Genomic DNA, 21,164 nt, shown 5'->3' with positions numbered 1-21,164 from the left:
CTCCTGAGTGTCTTCTTACCCCTGTAATATCTTATTACAGTAACCCAGCTCCTGAGTGTCTTATTACCCCTGTAATACAGTAACCCAGCTCCTGAGTGTCTTATTACCCCTGTAATATCTTATTACAGTAACCCAGCACCTGAGTGTCTTATTACCCCTGTAATATCTTATTACAGTAACCCAGCTCCTAAGTGTCTTATTACCCCTGTAACATCTTATTACAGCCACCCATCTCCTGAGTATTTTATTACCCCTTTAATATCTTATTACAGTAACCCAGCTCCTGAGTGTCTTATTACCCCTGTAATATCTCATTACAGTAAACCAGCTCCTGAGTGTCTTATTACCCCTGTAATATCTTATTACAGTAACCCGGCTCCTGAGTGTCTTATTACCCCTGTAATATCTTATTACAGTAACCCGGCTCCTGAGTGTCTTATTACCCCTGTAATATCTTATTACAGTAAACGTAAACCAGCTCCTGAGTGTCTTATTACCCCTGTAATATCTTATTACAGCCACCCATCTCCTGAGTATCTTATTACCCCTTTAATATCTTATTACAGTAACCCAGCTCCTGAGTGTCTTATTAGCCCTGTAATACAGTAACTCACCTTCTGAGTGTCTTATTACCCCTGTAATATCTTATTACAGTAACCCAGCTCCTGAGTGTCTTATTACTCCTGTAATATCTTATTACAGCCACCCATCTCCTGGGTATCTTATTACCCCTTTAATATCTTATTACAGTAACCCAGCTCCTGAGTGTCTTATTACCCCTGTAATACAGTAACCCACCTTCTGAATGTCTTATTACCCCTTTAATATCTTATTACAGTAACCCAGCTCCTGAGTGTCTTATTACCCCTGTAATACAGTAACCCAGCTCCTGAGTGTCTTATTACCCCTGTAATATCTCATTACAGTAACCCAGCTCCTGAGTGTCTTCTTACCCCTGTAATATCTTATTACAGTAACCCAGCTCCTGAGTGTCTTATTACCCCTGTAATACAGTAACCCAGCTCCTGAGTGTCTTATTACCCCTGTAATATCTTATTACAGTAACCCAGCACCTGAGTGTCTTATTACCCCTGTAATATCTTATTACAGTAACCCAGCTCCTAAGTGTCTTATTACCCCTGTAACATCTTATTACAGCCACCCATCTCCTGAGTATTTTATTACCCCTTTAATATCTTATTACAGTAACCCAGCTCCTGAGTGTCTTATTACCCCTGTAATATCTCATTACAGTAACCCAGCTCCTGAGTGTCTTCTTACCCCTGTAATATCTTATTACAGTAACCCAGCTCCTGAGTGTCTTATTACCCCTGTAATACAGTAACCCAACTTCTGAGTGTCTTATTACCCCTGTAATATCTTATTACAGTAACCCAGCTCCTGAGTGTCTTATTACCCCTGTAATATCTTATTACAGCCACCCATCTCCTCAGTATCATATTACTCCTTTAATATATTATTACAGTAACCCAGCTCCTGAGTGTCTTATTACCCCTGTAATATCTTATTACAGTAACCCAGCTCCTGAGTGTCTTATTACCCCTGTAATATCTTATTACAGTAAACCAGCTCCTGAGTGTCTTATTACCCCTGTAATATCTTATTACAGTAACCCGGCTCCTGAGTGTCTTATTACCCCTGTAATATCTTATTACAGTAACCCGGCTCCTGAGTGTCTTATTACCCCTGTAATATCTTATTACAGTAAACGTAAACCAGCTCCTGAGTGTCTTATTACCCCTGTAATATCTTATTACAGCCACCCATCTCCTGAGTATCTTATTACCCCTTTAATATCTTATTACAGTAACCCAGCTCCTGAGTGTCTTATTAGCCCTGTAATACAGTAACTCACCTTCTGAGTGTCTTATTACCCCTGTAATATCTTATTACAGTAACCCAGCTCCTGAGTGTCTTATTACTCCTGTAATATCTTATTACAGCCACCCATCTCCTGGGTATCTTATTACCCCTTTAATATCTTATTACAGTAACCCAGCTCCTGAGTGTCTTATTACCCCTGTAATACAGTAACCCACCTTCTGAATGTCTTATTACCCCTTTAATATCTTATTACAGTAACCCAGCTCCTGAGTGTCTTATTACCCCTGTAATACAGTAACCCAGCTCCTGAGTGTCTTATTACCCCTGTAATATCTCATTACAGTAACCCAGCTCCTGAGTGTCTTCTTACCCCTGTAATATCTTATTACAGTAACCCAGCTCCTGAGTGTCTTATTACCCCTGTAATACAGTAACCCAGCTCCTGAGTGTCTTATTACCCCTGTAATATCTTATTACAGTAACCCAGCACCTGAGTGTCTTATTACCCCTGTAATATCTTATTACAGTAACCCAGCTCCTAAGTGTCTTATTACCCCTGTAACATCTTATTACAGCCACCCATCTCCTGAGTATTTTATTACCCCTTTAATATCTTATTACAGTAACCCAGCTCCTGAGTGTCTTATTACCCCTGTAATATCTCATTACAGTAACCCAGCTCCTGAGTGTCTTCTTACCCCTGTAATATCTTATTACAGTAACCCAGCTCCTGAGTGTCTTATTACCCCTGTAATACAGTAACCCACCTTCTGAGTGTCTTATTACCCCTGTAATATCTTATTACAGTAACCCAGCTCCTGAGTGTCTTATTACCCCTGTAATATCTTATTACAGCCACCCATCTCCTCAGTATCATATTACTCCTTTAATATATTATTACAGTAACCCAGCTCCTGAGTGTCTTATTACCCCTGTAATATCTTATTACAGTAACCCAAATCCTATATCCCCTGTAATATGTTATTACAGTAACCCAGCTCCTGAGTGTCTTATTACCCCTGTAGTATCTTATTACAGTAACCCAACTCCTGAGTATCCTATATCCCCTGTAATATGTTATTACAGTAACCCAGCTCCTAAATGTCTTATTACCCCTGTAATACAGTAACTCACCTTCTGAGTGTTTTATTACCCCTGTGATATCTTATTACAGCCACCCATCTCCTGAGTATCTTATTACCCCTTTAATATCTTATTACAGTAACCCAGCTCCTGAGTGTCTTATTACCCCTGTAATACAGTAACCCACCTTCTGAGTGTCTTATTACCCCTGTAATATCTTATTACAGTAACCCAGCTCCTGAGTGTCTTATTACCCCTGTAATATCTTATTACAGTAACCCGGCTCCTGAGTGTCTTATTACCCCTGTAATATGTTATTACAGTAACCCAGCTCCTGAGTGTCTTATTACCCCTGTAATATCTTATTACAGTAACCCAGCTCCCGAGTGTCTTATTACCCCTGTAATATCTTATTACAGCCACCCATCTCCTGAGTATCTTATTACCCCTTTAATATCTTATTACAGTAACCCAGCTCCTGAGTGTCTTATTACCCCTGTAATACAGTAACTCACCTTCTGATTGTCTTATTACCCCTGTAATATCTTATTACAGTAACCCAGCTCCTGAGTGTCTTATTACTCCTGTAATATCTTATTACAGCCACCCATCTCCTGAGTATCTTATTACCCCTTTAATATCTTATTACAGTAACCCAGCTCCTGAGTGTCTTATTACCCCTGTAATACAGTAACCCACCTTCTGAGTGTCTTATTACCCCTGTAATATCTTATTACAGTAACCCAGCTCCTGAGTGTCTTATTACCCCTGTAATATCTTATTACAGTAACCCAGCTCCTGAGTGTCTCATTACCCCTGTAATATCTCATTACAGTAACCCAGCTCCTGAGTGTCTTCTTACCCCTGTAATATCTTATTACAGTAACCCAGATCCTGAGTGTCTTATTACCCCTGTAATACAGTAACCCAGCTCCTGAGTGTCTTATTACCCCTGTAATATCTTATTACAGTAACCCAGCACCTGAGTGTCTTATTACCCCTGTAATATCTTATTACAGTAACCCAGCTCCTGAGTGTCTTATTACCCCTGTAACATGTTATTACAGCCACCCATCTCCTGAGTATTTTATTACCCCTTTAATATCTTATTACAGTAACCCAGCTCCTGAGTGTCTTATTACCCCTGTAATATCTTATTACAGTAACCCAGCTCCTGAGTGTCTTATTACCCCTGTAATATCTCATTACAGTAACCCAGCTCCTGAGTGTCTTCTTACCCCTGTAATATCTTATTACAGTAACCCAGCTCCTGAGTGTCTTATTACCCCTGTAATACAGTAACCCACCTTCTGAGTGTCTTCTTACCCCTGTAATATCTTATTACAGTAACCCAGCTCCTGAGTGTCTTATTACCCCTGTAATATCTTATTACAGCCACCCATGTCCTAAGTATCATATTACTCCTTTAATATATTATTACAGTAACCCAGCTCCTGAGTGTCTTATTACCCCTGTAGTATCTTATTACAGTAACCCAACTCCTGAGTATCCTCGCAATATCTTAATACAGTAGGAGTGCAAAGATAAGCATGCCCAATAGAATTGTAGTATGATAATATGTTATGGTCAGGTCATTGAAGCGTATCATTGATCAAGCAATTTTATATTTTGTATTGTGTTATACAGTATGTTGTATAGAGTCTTGTAGACTTGTATTACATTGGTCGGGTTATGTTGGAGGTGTATCAGTGCCCATCATCTGTTTTTAGACCACAACAGGAGGTGCAGAGATCTCCATACATTGGCTGTCCCATAAGCTCTCAACTTTAACCATTTTTAAGATGTTATAATTGTCTAGAGGGAAACTGATTTTCATTTTTTAGTTGTGCTTATTAGTTTCTTGCAAATCATAGAAGGTGACTGGGTGAGCCTAGAAATTAAAATGAAGAAGCAGAAGCTCAAAGCAGTGATAGTTTTGTAGACAAAAGTTTGTTTTTAGTTCCAGTGGAAACACCAGCGGAAGATTCCCCCTTAGCCCTGATTCCCACTAGCAAAGATTTCCCATGGAAGACTTAGCAGGGTTTCCTACAAACAGCTAAGGGTGGGGAGCCCCATTAAATGAAATGGGTGGCTGACTATACCTGCAATCATTCATGGCTGTTAGCACGAGAACGCACGTGCAGAAATTATACGGATGATTGGCTCTGGGCACAGACTGTCTTGCTTATGGGGCTGACTACAATTTCCCACTGGAGACACCGAGGGGATTCCTGTGAACAGCTGCAGGCGGGAAGCCCCATTCAAAGCCCTCAGCCATTCGCACCCATTTGCATGTAATTGAACATGCAGAGATTATCTGCAGATGATCAGCCCGGATGTAGGCAGTCTGTCAATCAGACAAGGAGACTTTGGACGCCATAAACACAGCAGATAATTACAATATAAAAGAACATCTCCAGACACCTAAACAAGAGAGAATCAGATGGAAAATCTCATAAGATAATCTTGAAGTTTGAGAAAAAAAAAAAGTTTTTTTTTTTAGAAAGTAACCGCGCTAGTGGAAATCTGTCCCAAAAAATAGTGAGCCGCTAGCGCACTATAAGATATTTGCCACAGCCAAAAACGAATAAACAACCATAGTACTGTAATTTATCAGATTGGTATTGGAGCTTGGAGACTCTACTAAATGCACCACCTCCTTTAAATATGACAAAACAATATATACCCAAAGAGCACAAAATTGGAGTTTTAAGGTGCAGAAAGATCAATCAAAAGCAAAATTTACAAAAAAATATAGAATTTTATTACATAGATTTTATAAAACGATTAGTAAAATGTAGGCCATAACGACCCAGTGGTCAAGGTACAAAAGTGTGATTGTCTCCACGTTTCATCACAAACAAAAAATATAAAATCAATTTGACATCAAATTGATTTTATATTTTTTGTTTTAGTGGCAAATATCAAATAACAAGGTTCTACAAAAGCTCCAGAAAAAGCCATGTTTGTGGTGAAACGTGGAGACAATCACACTTTTGTACCTTGACCACTGGGTCGTTATGGCCTAAATTTTACTAATCGTTTTATAAAATCTATGTAATAAAATTCTATATTTTTTTTTTTGTAAATTTTGCTTTTGATTGATCTTTGAAATTAAAATTTTGCTAATCGTTTTATAAAATCTATGTAATAAAATTCTATATTTTTTTTGTAAATTTTGCTTTTGATTGATCTTTCTGCACCCTAAAACTCCAATTTTGTGCTCTTTGGGTAAATATTGTTTTAACCATAGTACTGTGCTTTCACAAAACAAATAAGGTCACCAGCCTTCCTCCAACACATGGACCTTTTACAAAAGGGGATGTCAACTCCCAAGGTGTTTTCCGGTTATTGCTCCATTCGTTTGTGGAGAGAAAAAGGTGACCAGAGGCTCCACATGGTATGAAAACTGACATATAATTGATTAAAATAACTAAAATTGCACTTACACACAAAATAGGTAAAACAGAGCTGTATACAAATGAAAGATTTTATAGAAAACCGCACTTACGTGGTCACTTCTGGTGAATGTGTTGACATCACAACAGGCTCTTACCGACGCGTTTTATCACAAGTGATGGTCCATGCCCAGAAGATGTCATGATGAAATGCGTCGGTGACAACAGCATAAAGCTCTATATGGCTTCTCTATAATTTAAGAGTCATACACATTTGACAAGCATCTCAGTGTGGCAGAAACCCTCATAATGTCGGATTCACACATCAAATATTGAACTTATGCATTCTTTCACAGATTTTTCAAGATATTTGTTTTGATATGTACAGTTTAGTAGTGTATTGAATATACATATTATTTGTCATGTGAAAGCGCAGCACTTTGGTTGTTTATTAGTTTGCAGCAACAGTTGTAACATTGGAAACATGAAACATGGGAACGTCAGCTTATTCCAGAAAATAATGGGAGCATGCTAGCTTACCCACTTTAATGAAGGCAACATCTGTCTGTTCTGTTAGATAGTTGGTGGCAACAGTTTCCTGGGATATGGAGGTGGATCATGACTGTGACAAATGACGTTGAGATTTGCCAAGTTATCATTGCCTATACCAACCTTTCTCAACCTTTTCAACACAGAGGAACCCTGGAAATAATTCTCTGGTCTTGGGGAACCCCTGCTAAAAATGGAAAATCTACAACTCATCATACATTAGTGTGATGGTCAATGAGAAGAATGCTTCTTACATTTGTGGATATTGGGAAGAATTACTCCCTTACAGATAAAGAAAAAGATCAATGGTGTCCCTGAGAACTTACCTGAGAGGCAGAAATTGACCATTGCTTGGGGAACCCCTAGCAACCTCTAGAGGAACCCAAGGGTTCCACAGAACCCTGGTTGAAAACCCTGGTCTATACTGTGCAAGTCTGCTAGGGAAACTTCTATAAAATTTGATAAACACCAAGGGGAAAGTTGGCTTATGAGGTGTTCATTCACCTATTCACCAAAATAGCATGCCAAGCTATACAGCAATTGCCATACCTGCCATCTATGAATATGAACTGTTTCAACATTCTGCTAGTTTAAATGAACTTGCCCCTTAATCTATAAATTGGCAGATCGTTTCATTCAAAAACAATAGGATCCCAGCAGCATCTCTGAAAATAATTTGTGGTCCTTCAAGGGATACGTAGAAAATAACCTTACCATATTTTTTGGAACATCCATTTATAGTGAGAGAGAAAGAACGTATGGAACAACCAGAATTATTTTATGACAAAGTCTTTTGGTCAGCATATGTTACTGAGAATAATACAGAGTATAACTGAATTACATTAGTTACTATATGCCCAATTGTTGGGTCATGTTTGAGGTACAGAGCCCTATGATCTTCAGGGTGTAGGAGAACTATATTATGTCTAGTAATTGATGTTGGAGGAGTACTGGTACACATTACATAGAATAAGATTGGTGGACAGTGGTTAGGTCATGTTAAAGGTGTAGTATAGAAGAGTGTTATAGAATATTGTTCCAGTGGTCCAGTTATGTTTGAGGGTCTAGTGATTTAGAATGCATAGAGGATATATCTAGAAATGTAATACAATTGCTGATAATAGCCTGCTTGTGTTTGAGTTAGATGTTTTATATAGCAGTGGTCTCCAAACTGTGGCCCGCGGGCTGAATGAGGCCCTTTGCTTGCCTTTATCTGGCCCTTGGAGCACAAATCTCTCCACTGACACCAATGATAGAGTATAATTTCTCCTGCTGATGCCAATGATGGTTCATTACTCCTCCCATTGATACCAGCAATGGGGCACTATTCCCACTAATACCACTGATTCTGGGGCATTTTGTGCTGCCACTGACCACGGTCCGGCCCCCCCTAAAGTCTAAAGGGCAGTGAACTGGCCCTTTGTTTAGAACCCCCATTATATAGTATGGAATACTTTAGAGCTGCCTTTCTCAATCTTTTTACCCCAGAGGAACCTTTGAAATATTTTTTACTTTTCAGGAATTCCTGCTAAAACCAAATCATTGGAAGTAATGGGGAAAATGCCCATTATTTTAGTGGTCAGTGGGAAGCATGCCCCCCTTACAGTGGTGGTTAAAATGTCATCCTTACAGTGAGCTAAATTGATAATTAGCTTCATGCTGTTGGTTCTGCCAAGTGATGTTGGTCCTGAAAACGTGCAGGCACCATCATTGGAAAGTCACTGCTCAATGAACTCCTAGCAACCCCTGGAGGAACCCTAGGGTTCTAGGGTACCCTGGTTGAGAAGGGCTGCTTTAGAGTATAATTGTATCATGGAAGTGGTCCGATAATGCTGTAATATTAAATGTCTGTATTGAATTACATAGAATTATAGTATGACTATGCACTGTGACAGGTCATGTTGGTGGTTCATTAATTTGCCAGCAGTATACTAGGAATGAATTGTAATGATCAGACAGCGGTGTGTATTGTTGGCGTTGTCAACTGATAAATTATTCCTGGCTTACACTGAAAATATGTTTTGCATTATTATTGAGCTTTCTTTACAAACAGTACCAGCTGCCTAATCTACTGTATATGTATTTGCTGCAGGTTATGCTGGAAGAGACTGCGTCTCACACATGGCTGCCCAGGAGACGGAGATTAAGAGCAGTGCCTCCATTATCCCATGTTTCCTCTTTGTAGAGGTATTGCCTTATCATTCTGTGTTCTACAATGTAACTACCATAAGAGCATTACTGTCTTATCTGTGTTCTTTTTCTGCCCTCTCCCCATCTATACACCGGGCTCTCTGCTCTCCCCTCCCCTGCCATAGAGCCCGGACAATGCTGGTGGTGATGTAACTTATTGCCCATCAGAGTGTGAACAGTAGAGCCCAGTGAACATGGCTTGTCATGCCAGTTCGTGTGGATTTAGTGTGACACTGGATGGGTTTGATGGTTGCTTGTTGCTAGAAAATAAGTATCGTAGAAAAGAAACGAACATTTATGAAAGAAAAGGTATAAAATATGTGCAGCACAAATTCAATTTTTGCATCAGTCTTGTGTCTAAATCTGATTCTTAGTAATCTTCCAAACTGGAAAATTCCACTTGGCAATGGCAATATTTTAGGACCATTATGTTTGCAGATAAATGTATCTCTATAGAATTCAGAACATGTCAAAAAAACAAAAAGGAAAACAATGCATTTGGGTGGCAAAAGTATGAATGCAATCTACTCCTTAGGAGGAGAACTTCTGGGGGAATCTAGGATGGAAAAGGACCTAGTAGATGACAGGCTCAGCAATGGCATGCAATGCCAAGCAGCTGCAAGCAAAGCAAATAGAATATTGTCATGCATTATAAAGGGGATTAACTCCAGAAATAAAACAATAATTCTCCCGCTTTACAAGACTCTGGTCCAGCCGCACCTAGAGTATGCTGTCCAGTTCTGGGCACCAGTCCTCAGAAAGGATGTGCTACAACTGGAGAGAGTCCAGAGAAGGGCAATAAAGCTAATAAAGGGTCTGGAGGATCTTAGTTATGAAGAAAAGTTGCGAGCACTGAACTTATTCTCTCTGGAGAAGAGACGCTTGAGAGGGGATATGATTTCAATGTAAAAATACCATACTGGTGACCCCACAATAGGGATAAAACTTTTCTGTGTAAGGGAACTTAATAAGACAGGCAGCCATTCACTAAAATTAGAAAAAAAGCGGTTTAACCTTAAACTGCGTAGGGAGTTCTTTACTGTAAGAGCGGCAAAGATGTGGAATTCCCTTCCACAGGCGGTGGTCCCAGTGGGGAGCATCGATAGTTTAAAAAAACTATTAGATGAGCACCTGAACAACCGCAACATACAGGGATATACAATGTAATACTGACATATAATCACACATAGGTTGGACTTGATGGACTTGTGTCTTTTTTCAACCTTGCCTACTATGTAACTATGTTTAATGAGAAATTATTCTTGAATTACTTTTTATTTTTTTTAAATGAGATTCCGTTGAATTTGCTAAACCTAAATAACTAGTACCTATCCATTTCTTTTCAGTTAGTGCCAAAATTTCAGCTCTAAACTAACTGTGGTAAATAATTTACCCTAAAAGCGTAATCTGGTCCAACAGCGGAAAACACAGTTGAGATCTTTTGTTGCCCATAGCAACCATTTTGCTTTGTTAAAAAAGTATTAAACCCTCATGATTTTTTAGTTTAATTGATTAAACACAATAATATAAGCATTCTCAAGTAAACTGTTAAAATTCTTACCCAAGCACTTTGAGTTTACAACTTTCAATGTTGCTGGCTCCTGCTCTCTCAGTACTGCTTCCTTGAAGCTCCCATGAGTATGTATATGTGGAGCATGATATGATATAGATGGAGAGCATAATATGATGTGGGTGGAAAGTTGGGCACGATGTGGCTGGAGAGTGTGACAAGATGTGAATGGGGAGTGGGAAAAGTTGTGGATTGAGAGTGGAACATAATGTGGATGAGAGCATGATATGATGTGGATGTAGAGTATGAAATCACGTGGATGTAGATTTAGTCGTGATGTGGATGGAGAGTGTGATATGATGTGGGTGGGGAGTGGGACATGATGGTAATGAAGGGTGATGCATGATGTTGCTGGAATTTGGGACATGATGTGGTTGGAAAATAGAAACTGATGTGGACAGAGAATGCCAGATGATGTGGATGGAGAATGTTAGGTGATGTGGGTGGAGAGTGTTAATGATGGGTTAGAGAAAGTTACCTGATGTGTCTGGAGAGTGTTTCGTGGTGTGGGCATAATGTTACATGATGTGGATGGAGAATAGGGCATGATGTGTCTGGAGAGTGTTTCATACTGAGAGCAGAGAGATACGTGAAGTGTATGTAGATTGAGACATGGTGTGGATAGAGAATGGAACATGATGCAGGTGGACAATGTTACATGACGTGGGTGGAGAGTTTTACATAATGTAGATGGAAAGTGAGACATGATGTAGCTGGAGAGTGGGGCATGATGTGGAGGAAGAGTGGGGACATACTGTGGGTGGAGAGGGTGACACTATGTGGAGGCACAATGTGACATGATGTAGATGGAGAAAGGGACATGCTGTGGATGGTGAGTGTGGTGTAGAGTGGAACATGATGTAAGTGGAGAGTGAGACATGATGCAGATGGAGACTGAGACATAATTGATGTGGTTGGAGTGGGACATGCTGTGGATAGAGAAGATGACATAGTGTGCATGGAGAGAGGGACACAATGTGTATATAGAGTGGGACACAATGTGGATGGAGAGTGGGACATGCTGTTCATGGAGAAGATGACATGGTGTGGATGGAGAGAGGGACACAATGTCGACAAAGAGTGGGACATGATGTGGATGAAGAATGGGACATGCTGTGGATGGAGAGTGGGACATGGTATTAATGAGGAGGGTGACATGATGTGGTTGGAGAGTAGGACATGATGTGGAAGAAGAATGGGACATGCTGTGTATAGAGAGTGGGACATGATGTGGATGGAGAGGGTGACATGATGTGGATGGAGAGGGTGACATGATGTGGATGGAGAGGGTGACCTGATGTGGATGGAGAGGGTGACCTGATGTGGATGGAGAGGGTGACATGATGTGGATGGAGAGAGTGACATGATGTGGATGGGGAGGGTGACATGATGTGGGTGGAGAGTATGAAATGATGTGTGGATAGAAGGAGTGGAAGATGACGTGATGACTGCTCCAAGATTCCTTAGTCTCGCTCCAGCTTCCTCAGTCCTCTGACACTTTGTTTCTGACTCTACCATTCTTTATATTATTTATAATTTTAAGCTAACATCCCGCATCTAATTTACTTTATTTCTCCTTCATTCTTCAGTCAAGCTGTGTCATCTTCTTCTACGACTCTCTCTTTAACCCTACCTGTGATTTCTACCACCTCCCTAGCCTCCCATGTAATGTTCTCATTCCCCTCATCCCCGGTGTGTAACTTTACCTCCTTTTTCCATACTTTGTCATTGTTCATCACCTCTGCAGCCTCTGTCTTCTTTCTACTTGCAATTTCTTCTGTCCAATGGATTTTTTGTTTTACATAATGATTTTGGATTGTTCTCATTTTCTTTTTTATGTCTCTTTTTTTCCCCCCCATTATTTCAGACAGTGCTAGAATAGAGTGGAAAAATCCCTGTTTGACTTTTTATAAATCTTCACCTTTGTATTTGCTCTGTTTGGCTCTTCGTGTCCTACCTTTTTTTCTGCATTGTGTATATCAGTGCATTTGATTCTGTTCAGCTTTCTGTCTCTGCCCCTTCTGCATGTCTGATTTTGGTCTTTGGTTTGTATCTTGATTTAATCCTGTCATTTTCTGTCTTGCTCGCTGATTCACTGGCTCCTTCACTGGCTTCTCTGTGTCCTTTTCTTTGGTTGTCCTTTCAGCGGTCTCGTCTGATTGTGCTCTGTCTTTTCTGTCCTGCCCTTTTTGCCTTCTTCTGTGTTGACTTTGTGCCGCTTTCTTACCCTTCTGTCTTTCTTTGACTCTTCTGTACCCTTGTTCCTCTGTTCCATTAGTCTATATTTGTATCTGTCTTCTAACTCTTCTGTCTCTTTCTCTGACCCTTCTGTACCCTTGTTCCTCTGTTCCATTAGTCTATATTTGTATCTCTCTTCTAACTTTTCTGTCTCTTTCTCTGACCCTTCTGTATCCATGGTCCTCTGTTCCATTAGTCTATATTTGTATCTGTCTTCTAACTCTTCTGTCTTTCTCTGACTCTTCTGTACCCTTGTCCCTCTGTTCCATTAGTCTGTATTTGTGTCCATCTCTTCTGTCTCTTTGTGTTCTTTCTGTTTTCTATTCTCTTTTGCTGTGATCTTTGTTTGCCCCGTCTAACTCTTACATTTATTTTGTTTTTCTGTCCTCTGGTTTTTGCTTCTGTTTCTGCCTCCACTTTAATCCTTGTCCAAGTTTGATCTTCACTTTTGTTACCCACTTTTCTTACCCTACATTTCAACCCTTGTTCATTTTTCTGACCCTCCCATCCCACTTTTTTTATCCTTGGATCTACCTACTTTTTTATCTCTGTTTTGGTCCTCCTCTGGCACTTGTTCCTGTTCTCGGTCTGAGAAGATGCTCTATTTTCAGCTTGTCCTGATGGCCGGAACCGTCATCCTCTCGTACCACTTTGAATACACGGACACCTTTCCTGTACACTCCCAGGGTTTCTTCTGCTATGACGGCACCTTGTCCAAGCCATACCCAGGTCCCGAGAGCACCAGCCGGGCTCCGCCACGTCTGCTGTACCCTCTGATCACCGTTCTGCCTGTCCTAATGGTAAATATAACACCAGCTTTGCAGTGAGTCTGAGGACTGTGCATTCTCCATGGCTGAGTCCTGTGTGCGAGACATAAACACAAAGACACTCACTGATGTGATCCATGATGACAGTTTGACAGTGGGAGCTGCCCCCTCCTCGCACACAGGACTGGGCAGTAATACTCCGCCACGGTGGTTGTCTGTGCCCGGGGCATCCACAGTTCACTTCAACTTATCCTTGATGTCTGTGTATATTAGTAGATGCTGTTCCTTTTATCCAGGTGTCTTTTGTGTTATTTCCTTCTGTTACTGTGATATCCTACAATGGTTCTACACTAGGCAGCAACTGATTTGAATTAGCATATGCAGCAATAGCAGCTGCAGTTATTAAAGAAATAGTCTTCATAAATGTAGCGCTCATCCCCATAGGGGCCACTGGTTTGCATCAGGTTTTTTTCCCAACTTGGTGCAACAGCAGCCAGGCACACAGCAACATCCATTCTTCTAGTTCAATGAACAGTCTAGGGCAGTGATGGCGAACCTTGGCACCCCAGATGTTTTGGAACAACATTTCCTATGATGCTCAACTACACTGTAGTGTACTGTGGGAAATGTAGTTCCAAAACATCTGGAGTGCCAAGGTTCACCATAACTGGTCTAAGGGTTACCTTTTTTAAATTTATGGCTAAACTTGGGTAGGTATAGGACGCTGTGAGATTCTCCAGGAATGCAGAGCAGCAATCATGGGGCTCTCTCTACTTTATCACTACTGCTTAGGACAGTCCTTCTAGCAATAGCCCAGGAATAATGAACAGCACTTGGGCACCATCAGAAATGTCTCAGGCCAGGCAAGCACTAAAATGGATGTACAAGGAAAAGCAGCTGCTAAAGTCCTCAGGATCCTACTCTCAGGTCTGTATTCACAATGTCCCTGAATTTTTGGATGCCTCCTTCCAATATCAGCCAGACATTTCTCCAGTGAAGTCACCAGACTGGATTCTCAGTGAAATCCCTTTCTTAGCCTCAGGGACTCTTAGCAGAACAGGCCCCTCAGCTTTGCCACAGCTGGGACCTCAATGAACACATGTAGAATTTCAGCTGGGGCTGCCTAGAAGGGCAGCAGCCCTTTAGGCTGGGAACTTCTTCTGGACAAGAACAAGGATGCCTCAGGCTCCAAACTATTTATGCACATCCCCAGGCACCCTCTGGGCACCCTACAGCAGGGATTGGCTGGGACAACATAAATATTCAAACTGCTGATTTGCCTCTTCCCAACACACTATATTCTGGAATCCTCCAGAAGACAGGGGGAAACAATCAAACCTGCAGCCTGCAGAGCCCAGAACCACCCAAAGCAATCACAAACTGCTCCACTGTTTACACATTTACCTATCTTTCCTAGAAACCTATCTAGGAGGGTGCTTCATCAAGAACAACTCAACTGCTCATTTAAAAGTAGTTGTGCCCATAAAAAAGGCATGCAGTGGGCAAAAAGGCTAGTTTTTATTATTTCCTGTTGTCTCCTTACAGGGGATTTTCCCCCAATACTGACTTACCATGCCTTGTTCTGTAATGTCTCTCTGTGTGGAGGAGGCCATCTTGGTAGAGTAAGGGCTTTGCTTCCTCACTTAACATCCTCCAGCAAGGAGAACAATAAGCAGCACAGTAGTGACATCACCAAATCTCACTCTAAATCTCCTGAGGCTAACAGAGGCAACAGTGCCTGAGATCTCACACTGAAGCTATACAGCTATGAGACTATAGGCACAGGACTGCCTAGGCACACTCACATACCAGGAAGGACACTGATATTTTTTCAGAAGGAATTCAAGATAAAAGGTAAATTTTTTTAGGGAACTACTAAACATTTCTAAATGTTCCCTATAACATACCGAATACTATTTTGAGTTTGTTTTCATACCAACATGTACTGGGTGTATGGTTTCAAACCTTTCTTTAAAACTAAAATCTAAAGCTTTCATTAAAAGAATGCCTGGTGATCCTGCCATGTTCAAGCACTTCTTGTTTAGGGGTGATGCTCCTGCATTGTCACCTTGTCACATTCCCCTTCGGCTGTAGAAAAGGCTGGAGGAAATCAGCAGCACTGGCATGCAAAAAAAGAAGAAAGAAGGGTGAAAGCATTATTTTCTAAAAGAAAAAACAATGACAATTGTTTATGATACTCTTTTTTTCTAGTGTTAGATAGAGTGGGAAAAGGTTAAACCCTCAGTCAAGTTTTTTTTTTCTGTCTCTCAGCCCATTCAGTGTCCCTTGTCACCGAGAAAGAAAGTGAGGGAAAATCCCAAAATTCTTGGAGCTGTCCTTAAAACAGGAGGTGAGGGAAAATGTTTCAATGGGGACAACTGTCCTAATAGGGAATTTCCCTTATTTTGGGAGATTTCTTCTAACTTTCTGTTGCAGCTTTGGGACAGAAAGTGAAGGGAGAAGCAAAAACAAAAACTCTGGCATGGGCTTTAACTAGGGTTGCACTGATACCGGTATTGCTGGCGATACCTAGTATTTTCACGAGTACACGAGTTAAACGGTATCGGTGCATCCCTAGTTTTAACTCTTCCCTGTTCAATTTAAAGTTTTTTTTAAAATGGCTTTACATACATCTTAATGTCGTCTAGTAATGCCGTGTACACACGAGCGGACTTTTCGACAGCAAAGGTCCGACGGAATGAATCCGCCGGACAATTTGATCGTATGTGGGCTTCATCGGACCTTTGCTGTCGAAAAATCAGACAGACTTTAGATTTAGAACATGTTTCAATCTTTCCGCCAGACCCAAGTCCGGTCGAAAAATCAGTTCGTCTGTATACTAGTCCGACGGACAAAAAACGACGCTATGGCAGCTATTGGCTACTGGCTATGAATTTCCTTATTCTAGTGCCTTCGTACGTCATCACGTTCAAACCAACGGACTTTCGAACAGACTTTAGTCCGTTCGTGTGTGTGCAAGTCCGGTCGTTCGAAAGCCCGTAGTAACTCCGTTGAAAGTCCGTTGGAAAGACCGTTGGACCTTTGATGCTGAAAAGTCCGCTCGTGTGTACGCGGCATTAGGGTTTAGAGCTACTTGTGTGATACGTTGTTGTTGCAGTAAATGTAGAAATTTGTAGATTATCAGCTACAGCCCTGCTGACTCAACCTGTGGCCCCAGGTTGGGTCAGCAAGATGGCCCCAGCAAGTAGTGGGAGCATTTTTCTGTGAGCTGTATTAGTGATCTTGTGTGGTATGTCCTTAAACTAGCCACACACTATTACATTTTTGAACAAAAATTCATACAGTTTCTCATCGGTACATTCATTGACTTGATGAATGTCGTTCGAAAATTTTTTTTTTTTTAATTGCTATTAAAATTTGATGAGAATAGACCTTCCTGAACAAAATCCACATAAACTGTTAGAAATTTGATAAAAAGCCCCGCAACCTCCTTTGCTTTACTGCTCCTTCTCACAGGAGAAACATGTAACTTGCTCCATGTGACAGCACTGGACCAATCAGAACGGTCACACTGGGAGTTCCTATCCCTGTGAAAGCTAGTGACTTGTAGCTTACACCAGGCTTCCCTTTCCGCCTCTGGTTCCTGAATGTTGTGGTGGGACCAAAAAGGAGGAGTATATGTTTCTTTTGGCCACTTAGGAGTGTGCAAGGATATAGGGGACTATTCACTATGCTGGAATCCTTGAATCAGTCTTTAAATTGTATCGTGGCAAGGTCTGTCCTCTGAAACCATGTATGCCCCCAACCCCTGTGAATGACAGGTGATGATGGAGCAGGATACGCTTCTTTTCTCTACAGATCTTGCTGGGAGAGGTGTCTGCGGTCTTCATCAACCCACGATGGAGGACCAAGGAGAAGATCATCTCATGTGGGGACTGCTGCTTCTTCAACCCTCTGCTGCGTCGTGTTGTTAGAATTCTGGGTAAGTGAGGAGTGAATTCTGCTGGAGATATTTGTGTTTTGTCTCTGATTCGTTGGGCCAACTGAGGCTTTCCTGCAGGTTGATGTGGCATGCTTGGCATTATATGACACCAAAGGCTGCTCTATACAACAAATTTATTTTACATAGTAATTGTAACAAGGTCTCTGGCCTTGTTCAGTCTAATGAGAACTTTCCAGGCCAAAGATAGCTGACATCCTCATTCGTGAGGCATAGTGGGTGCAAGGTGGACAAAGCTATTGGGCGCCAGACACTTCTTAGATGTAAAAGAGGTTTTATTTCTTCTAACGGTCCTTTTTGTATTTTTTGGGGAAAGAGGGTTAGGGCCAGGACACCCTTAGGTAGTTGCAAATTCAATTGGCAGACTCCGAGACTTCAGTAAGAGAACAGCCATGCAGGGAAAGGCCCCAGCAAGAAGCCACATCTGTATCTGCAGATTTGCTGTCTCCTATGGTAACAGTCTTTATCAGTTCCAAACTCAAACGTAACAGTCCTTTCAGCTTCACTACAACTGCCTCTTGTAGTTCTTCAACACTGAGCTCCCGGTCTCTCACTAGACCCGCTGATTCACTGACTCTGAATCCCTTGAGCTCCTCTAAGGTTTGCGGTGGTATCCCCTCAAGCGTCACCCACGCTTCCCTGCTGGGTCCCTAGCTTGGCACTCCAGATACTTCTCAAGCTTCGCCCCTGCTAACCGGTGAGTTCCCTGACTTGACTCACAAGATTGCTCTGCAAGCATCTCCTCCACGGGTTGGGTCCCTGACTTCATCACAGCCTGAAGATTCCAGATTCTCCACCGTGCCCTTTCGGTGAGAATGTGGTTCCGGTACTTGCTTCAGTTACTCACTGTGGTCCCTTGTAAAGGTGGTTGGTCCCTTTGTGGCGACAGCTTCCCTTCTACCTCCAACCACTGACAGATTCTCCGGCCGACAGAACCTTCACTTTTGGTTGGACTGTGAGCCGCAGTCCCAAATCTGCGCTGCTCTTCTGCTTCTGGATAGGCCCTCAGACAGCCTAGCAGCCAGATGTGCCCGGGATAGGCCCAATCTCCGGCCTAGCAGCCCAGGCAATACAACACACGTCCACCCAGACAGCCGCCTGGGTGGCACAGAACATAGATCACCTGACCTCATCCGAATATATAAGCTTTCCCAGCAGGCCAAGGGATTCAAGAAAACCCCTGCCCATTGGCTGAGATACCCCATATACTCATAACCTGACCTTGGGTTGCCTTTCTCTTATCTAGTACCACCAAGTACCCAGCCACCTAGTGGTAGAAGAGAAAAGTGCAACAAGGCCAAATTTAGGGAGAAATCAATAGATCTCTATCAATCGACCAGGATAATTACTCCTGGCAAGTAAATTTGTGAGGAGCTCCCTGACTAAACCTCAGGGTCCTACATAATAATGAAATGAAACATAATATATTTAAAATAGCCATAATAGAAACATAGAAAGTGAAACTTGTAGTGCTCTTTCAAATTAGTGGTCAGTGAAAAAGTGACTCCTTACATTAATGGTCAGTGGGAAGAATGTCCCTATACATTGGTGGTCAATGGGAAGAATGACCCTATACATTGGTGGGCAGTGGGAAGAATGTCCCTATACATTGGTGGGCAGTGCGAAGAATGCTCTTTACATTGGTGGTTGGTGGGAAGAATTCCCTTTTATTGGTGGTCAGTGGCGTAGCATCCCTCTCTCACCCTAAAAGTAGAATAGCACCTCCAGAGGCAGGGGTGGGCTAGCATTTCATAGCTAAAATGGTCCATAGAGTCCATAGCTAAAATAGGGGGACAGAGAAACCATTCCACTATAAAACTTTTTAAAGTTTTTTATTGTGGAATGGTTAAGGAGGTGAGGGTTAGGGATCCCAGAGACCATAGCAGATCACTTACAGATGCTCCAGGTCAATGTCCAGCTTCACATTGTCAGAACCTTTAAGCCGACATGGTAACACTATAAGCACGGTCCCAAATTTCACTGCGTCTTCCAAGTGAATCCCCAGGCCTCTTTGAGAGACCAGCCTCCTTTCTGGCTCTCTCTAGCAAAGGGCCTCCCCTAGGTCTCTTCCTTTTGCACAGCTTCCTCCAGACCAGACAGGACAGCTGCAGGACCACTTCAGCATAGGTTAGACCCCAAAACAGGCTCTTGGGCCTAACAGCAGCGCTCTAACCAATAGCACCTCCCAAGGCTTTAGCCCAGGGAAAGAGAGCAAGCACATGGCCTGTCCCAAATATGCATATCTTCTCCCAGCATGCAGTAGTGGCATAAACCTCCTACTGGATTGGCTGAAGAAAATACAACTATTCTTAATTTAGTTTTGTTTGTGAAATCTCATTCTATTACCGGTAATACCAGTGACATCTACTGGCAACAGTGAGAAATCACAGGCCGATGTAAGCTTAGGGAAAAACCAGGTGAAACACTATGTAATGAGTCTGAGCTTACAACAGCCCAGCCAAAAATGTAATTGATATAGTAGCCCTTGTATAGGGCAAGGAAATACAGTAGGAAGAATGCTCCTTACATTGGTGGTCAAGTGCGAAGACCGCTCCTTACATTGGTGGTCAGTGGGAAATGTTCCTTATTCTTCATTATTACAGTCTTCCTTTTGAAATATTCAGCCAATAGGTCCTTACTCCGGTGTTCAGCTTTAGGTTCTCTGTGGGTTTACTTAAAGGAAAAAAAAGTGAAGTACAAAAAAAATGCAAATAAAAGATCTGTGTGTGGCTAATCCCAATTTTGTCTTGTTCTTTCTCTCCAGGACTCTTTTCGTTTGGTCTATTCTGCACGGTAATCTTTGCTGGAGCGGTTCAGACAGTCACTGGTAACCAGGCGCCCCACTTCTTGTCAGTGTGTCGCCCCAATTACACGGCTCTGGGCTGTGTGTCTCACTTACAGTATGTGTCCTCTCCATACGCCTGCACTGGTGACCCTGAGCTCATCACCGAGGCTCGCAAAGCTTTCCCTTCCAAGCCAGCGGCTCTAGGAGCATACGCTGCAGTGTACACCACGGTATGTCCTATATATAAAAATGTCCAGAGAACTGTTCCCATACCCTTTTAATATCTAAAATAAAAATGAAAGCCATGTTTGTAATAGGTAACACAGATCGTTCTTTTTTTAGGGTCCATTTACTTTTTTTTTGGTGCGTTACCACACCTTAGCATGTGTTGTGTTAAGGCAGATTATTGAAAACAATGGGCTGCCAATGCACCGAAATGTCTCAGATATTAGACCTATTACAAAATTTGTAGTGCAATGCACGATGATACGTTGTGACATGCTGCAACACATGAGCATTGCCTTAGTGCATCGGGGTGCCACTCAAAACGAGTGGCGCTGCAATATATGTAATGTGAGTTGCTGCGTGTTGAGGCAAAGGGGAAGTTACTGCATCTCAAGCACAGTGGGGCTGATTTACAGTACTAAAGACAAATAGACTGTGCACTTTGCAAAGTGCAGTTGTACTCTACAGGGGGTTGTTGCTCCAGAGCTTAGTAAACGAGGTAAAGCTTCACTTTGCAAAGAATACCCAATCACATGCAAAGAAAATAAAAAAA

The 21,164-nt window shown here is 41.8% G+C and overlaps 1 protein-coding gene across 3 annotated transcripts in view; it reads left to right on the top strand.

Annotated features, from left to right (window-relative positions):
* PLPPR2 (phospholipid phosphatase related 2) overlaps window positions 1–21,164 on the top strand; it is a 32,819-nt gene that overhangs the window by 2,588 nt on the left and 9,067 nt on the right. For 2 of the 3 annotated variants that reach the window (XM_073622691.1, XM_073622690.1), the window contains exons 2-5: window positions 8,968–9,062; window positions 13,485–13,673; window positions 17,460–17,583; window positions 20,366–20,616. In XM_073622691.1, the coding sequence (XP_073478792.1) occupies window positions 8,997–9,062; window positions 13,485–13,673; window positions 17,460–17,583; window positions 20,366–20,616 (630 nt within the window). In that variant the 5' untranslated portion in view covers window positions 8,968–8,996. Of the gene's footprint in view, window positions 1–8,967; window positions 9,063–12,595; window positions 13,674–17,459; window positions 17,584–20,365; window positions 20,617–21,164 lie in introns of those variants that run through there. The other variant, XM_073622692.1, reaches the window with a different exon arrangement.

This window comes from Aquarana catesbeiana, linkage group LG03, assembly GCF_042186555.1.
Source record: "Aquarana catesbeiana isolate 2022-GZ linkage group LG03, ASM4218655v1, whole genome shotgun sequence".
Classification (NCBI taxonomy): Eukaryota; Metazoa; Chordata; class Amphibia; order Anura; family Ranidae; genus Aquarana; species Aquarana catesbeiana.
Note: the sequence above shows the minus strand (reverse complement) of the source record. Positions and strands in the feature narration are given on the sequence as shown.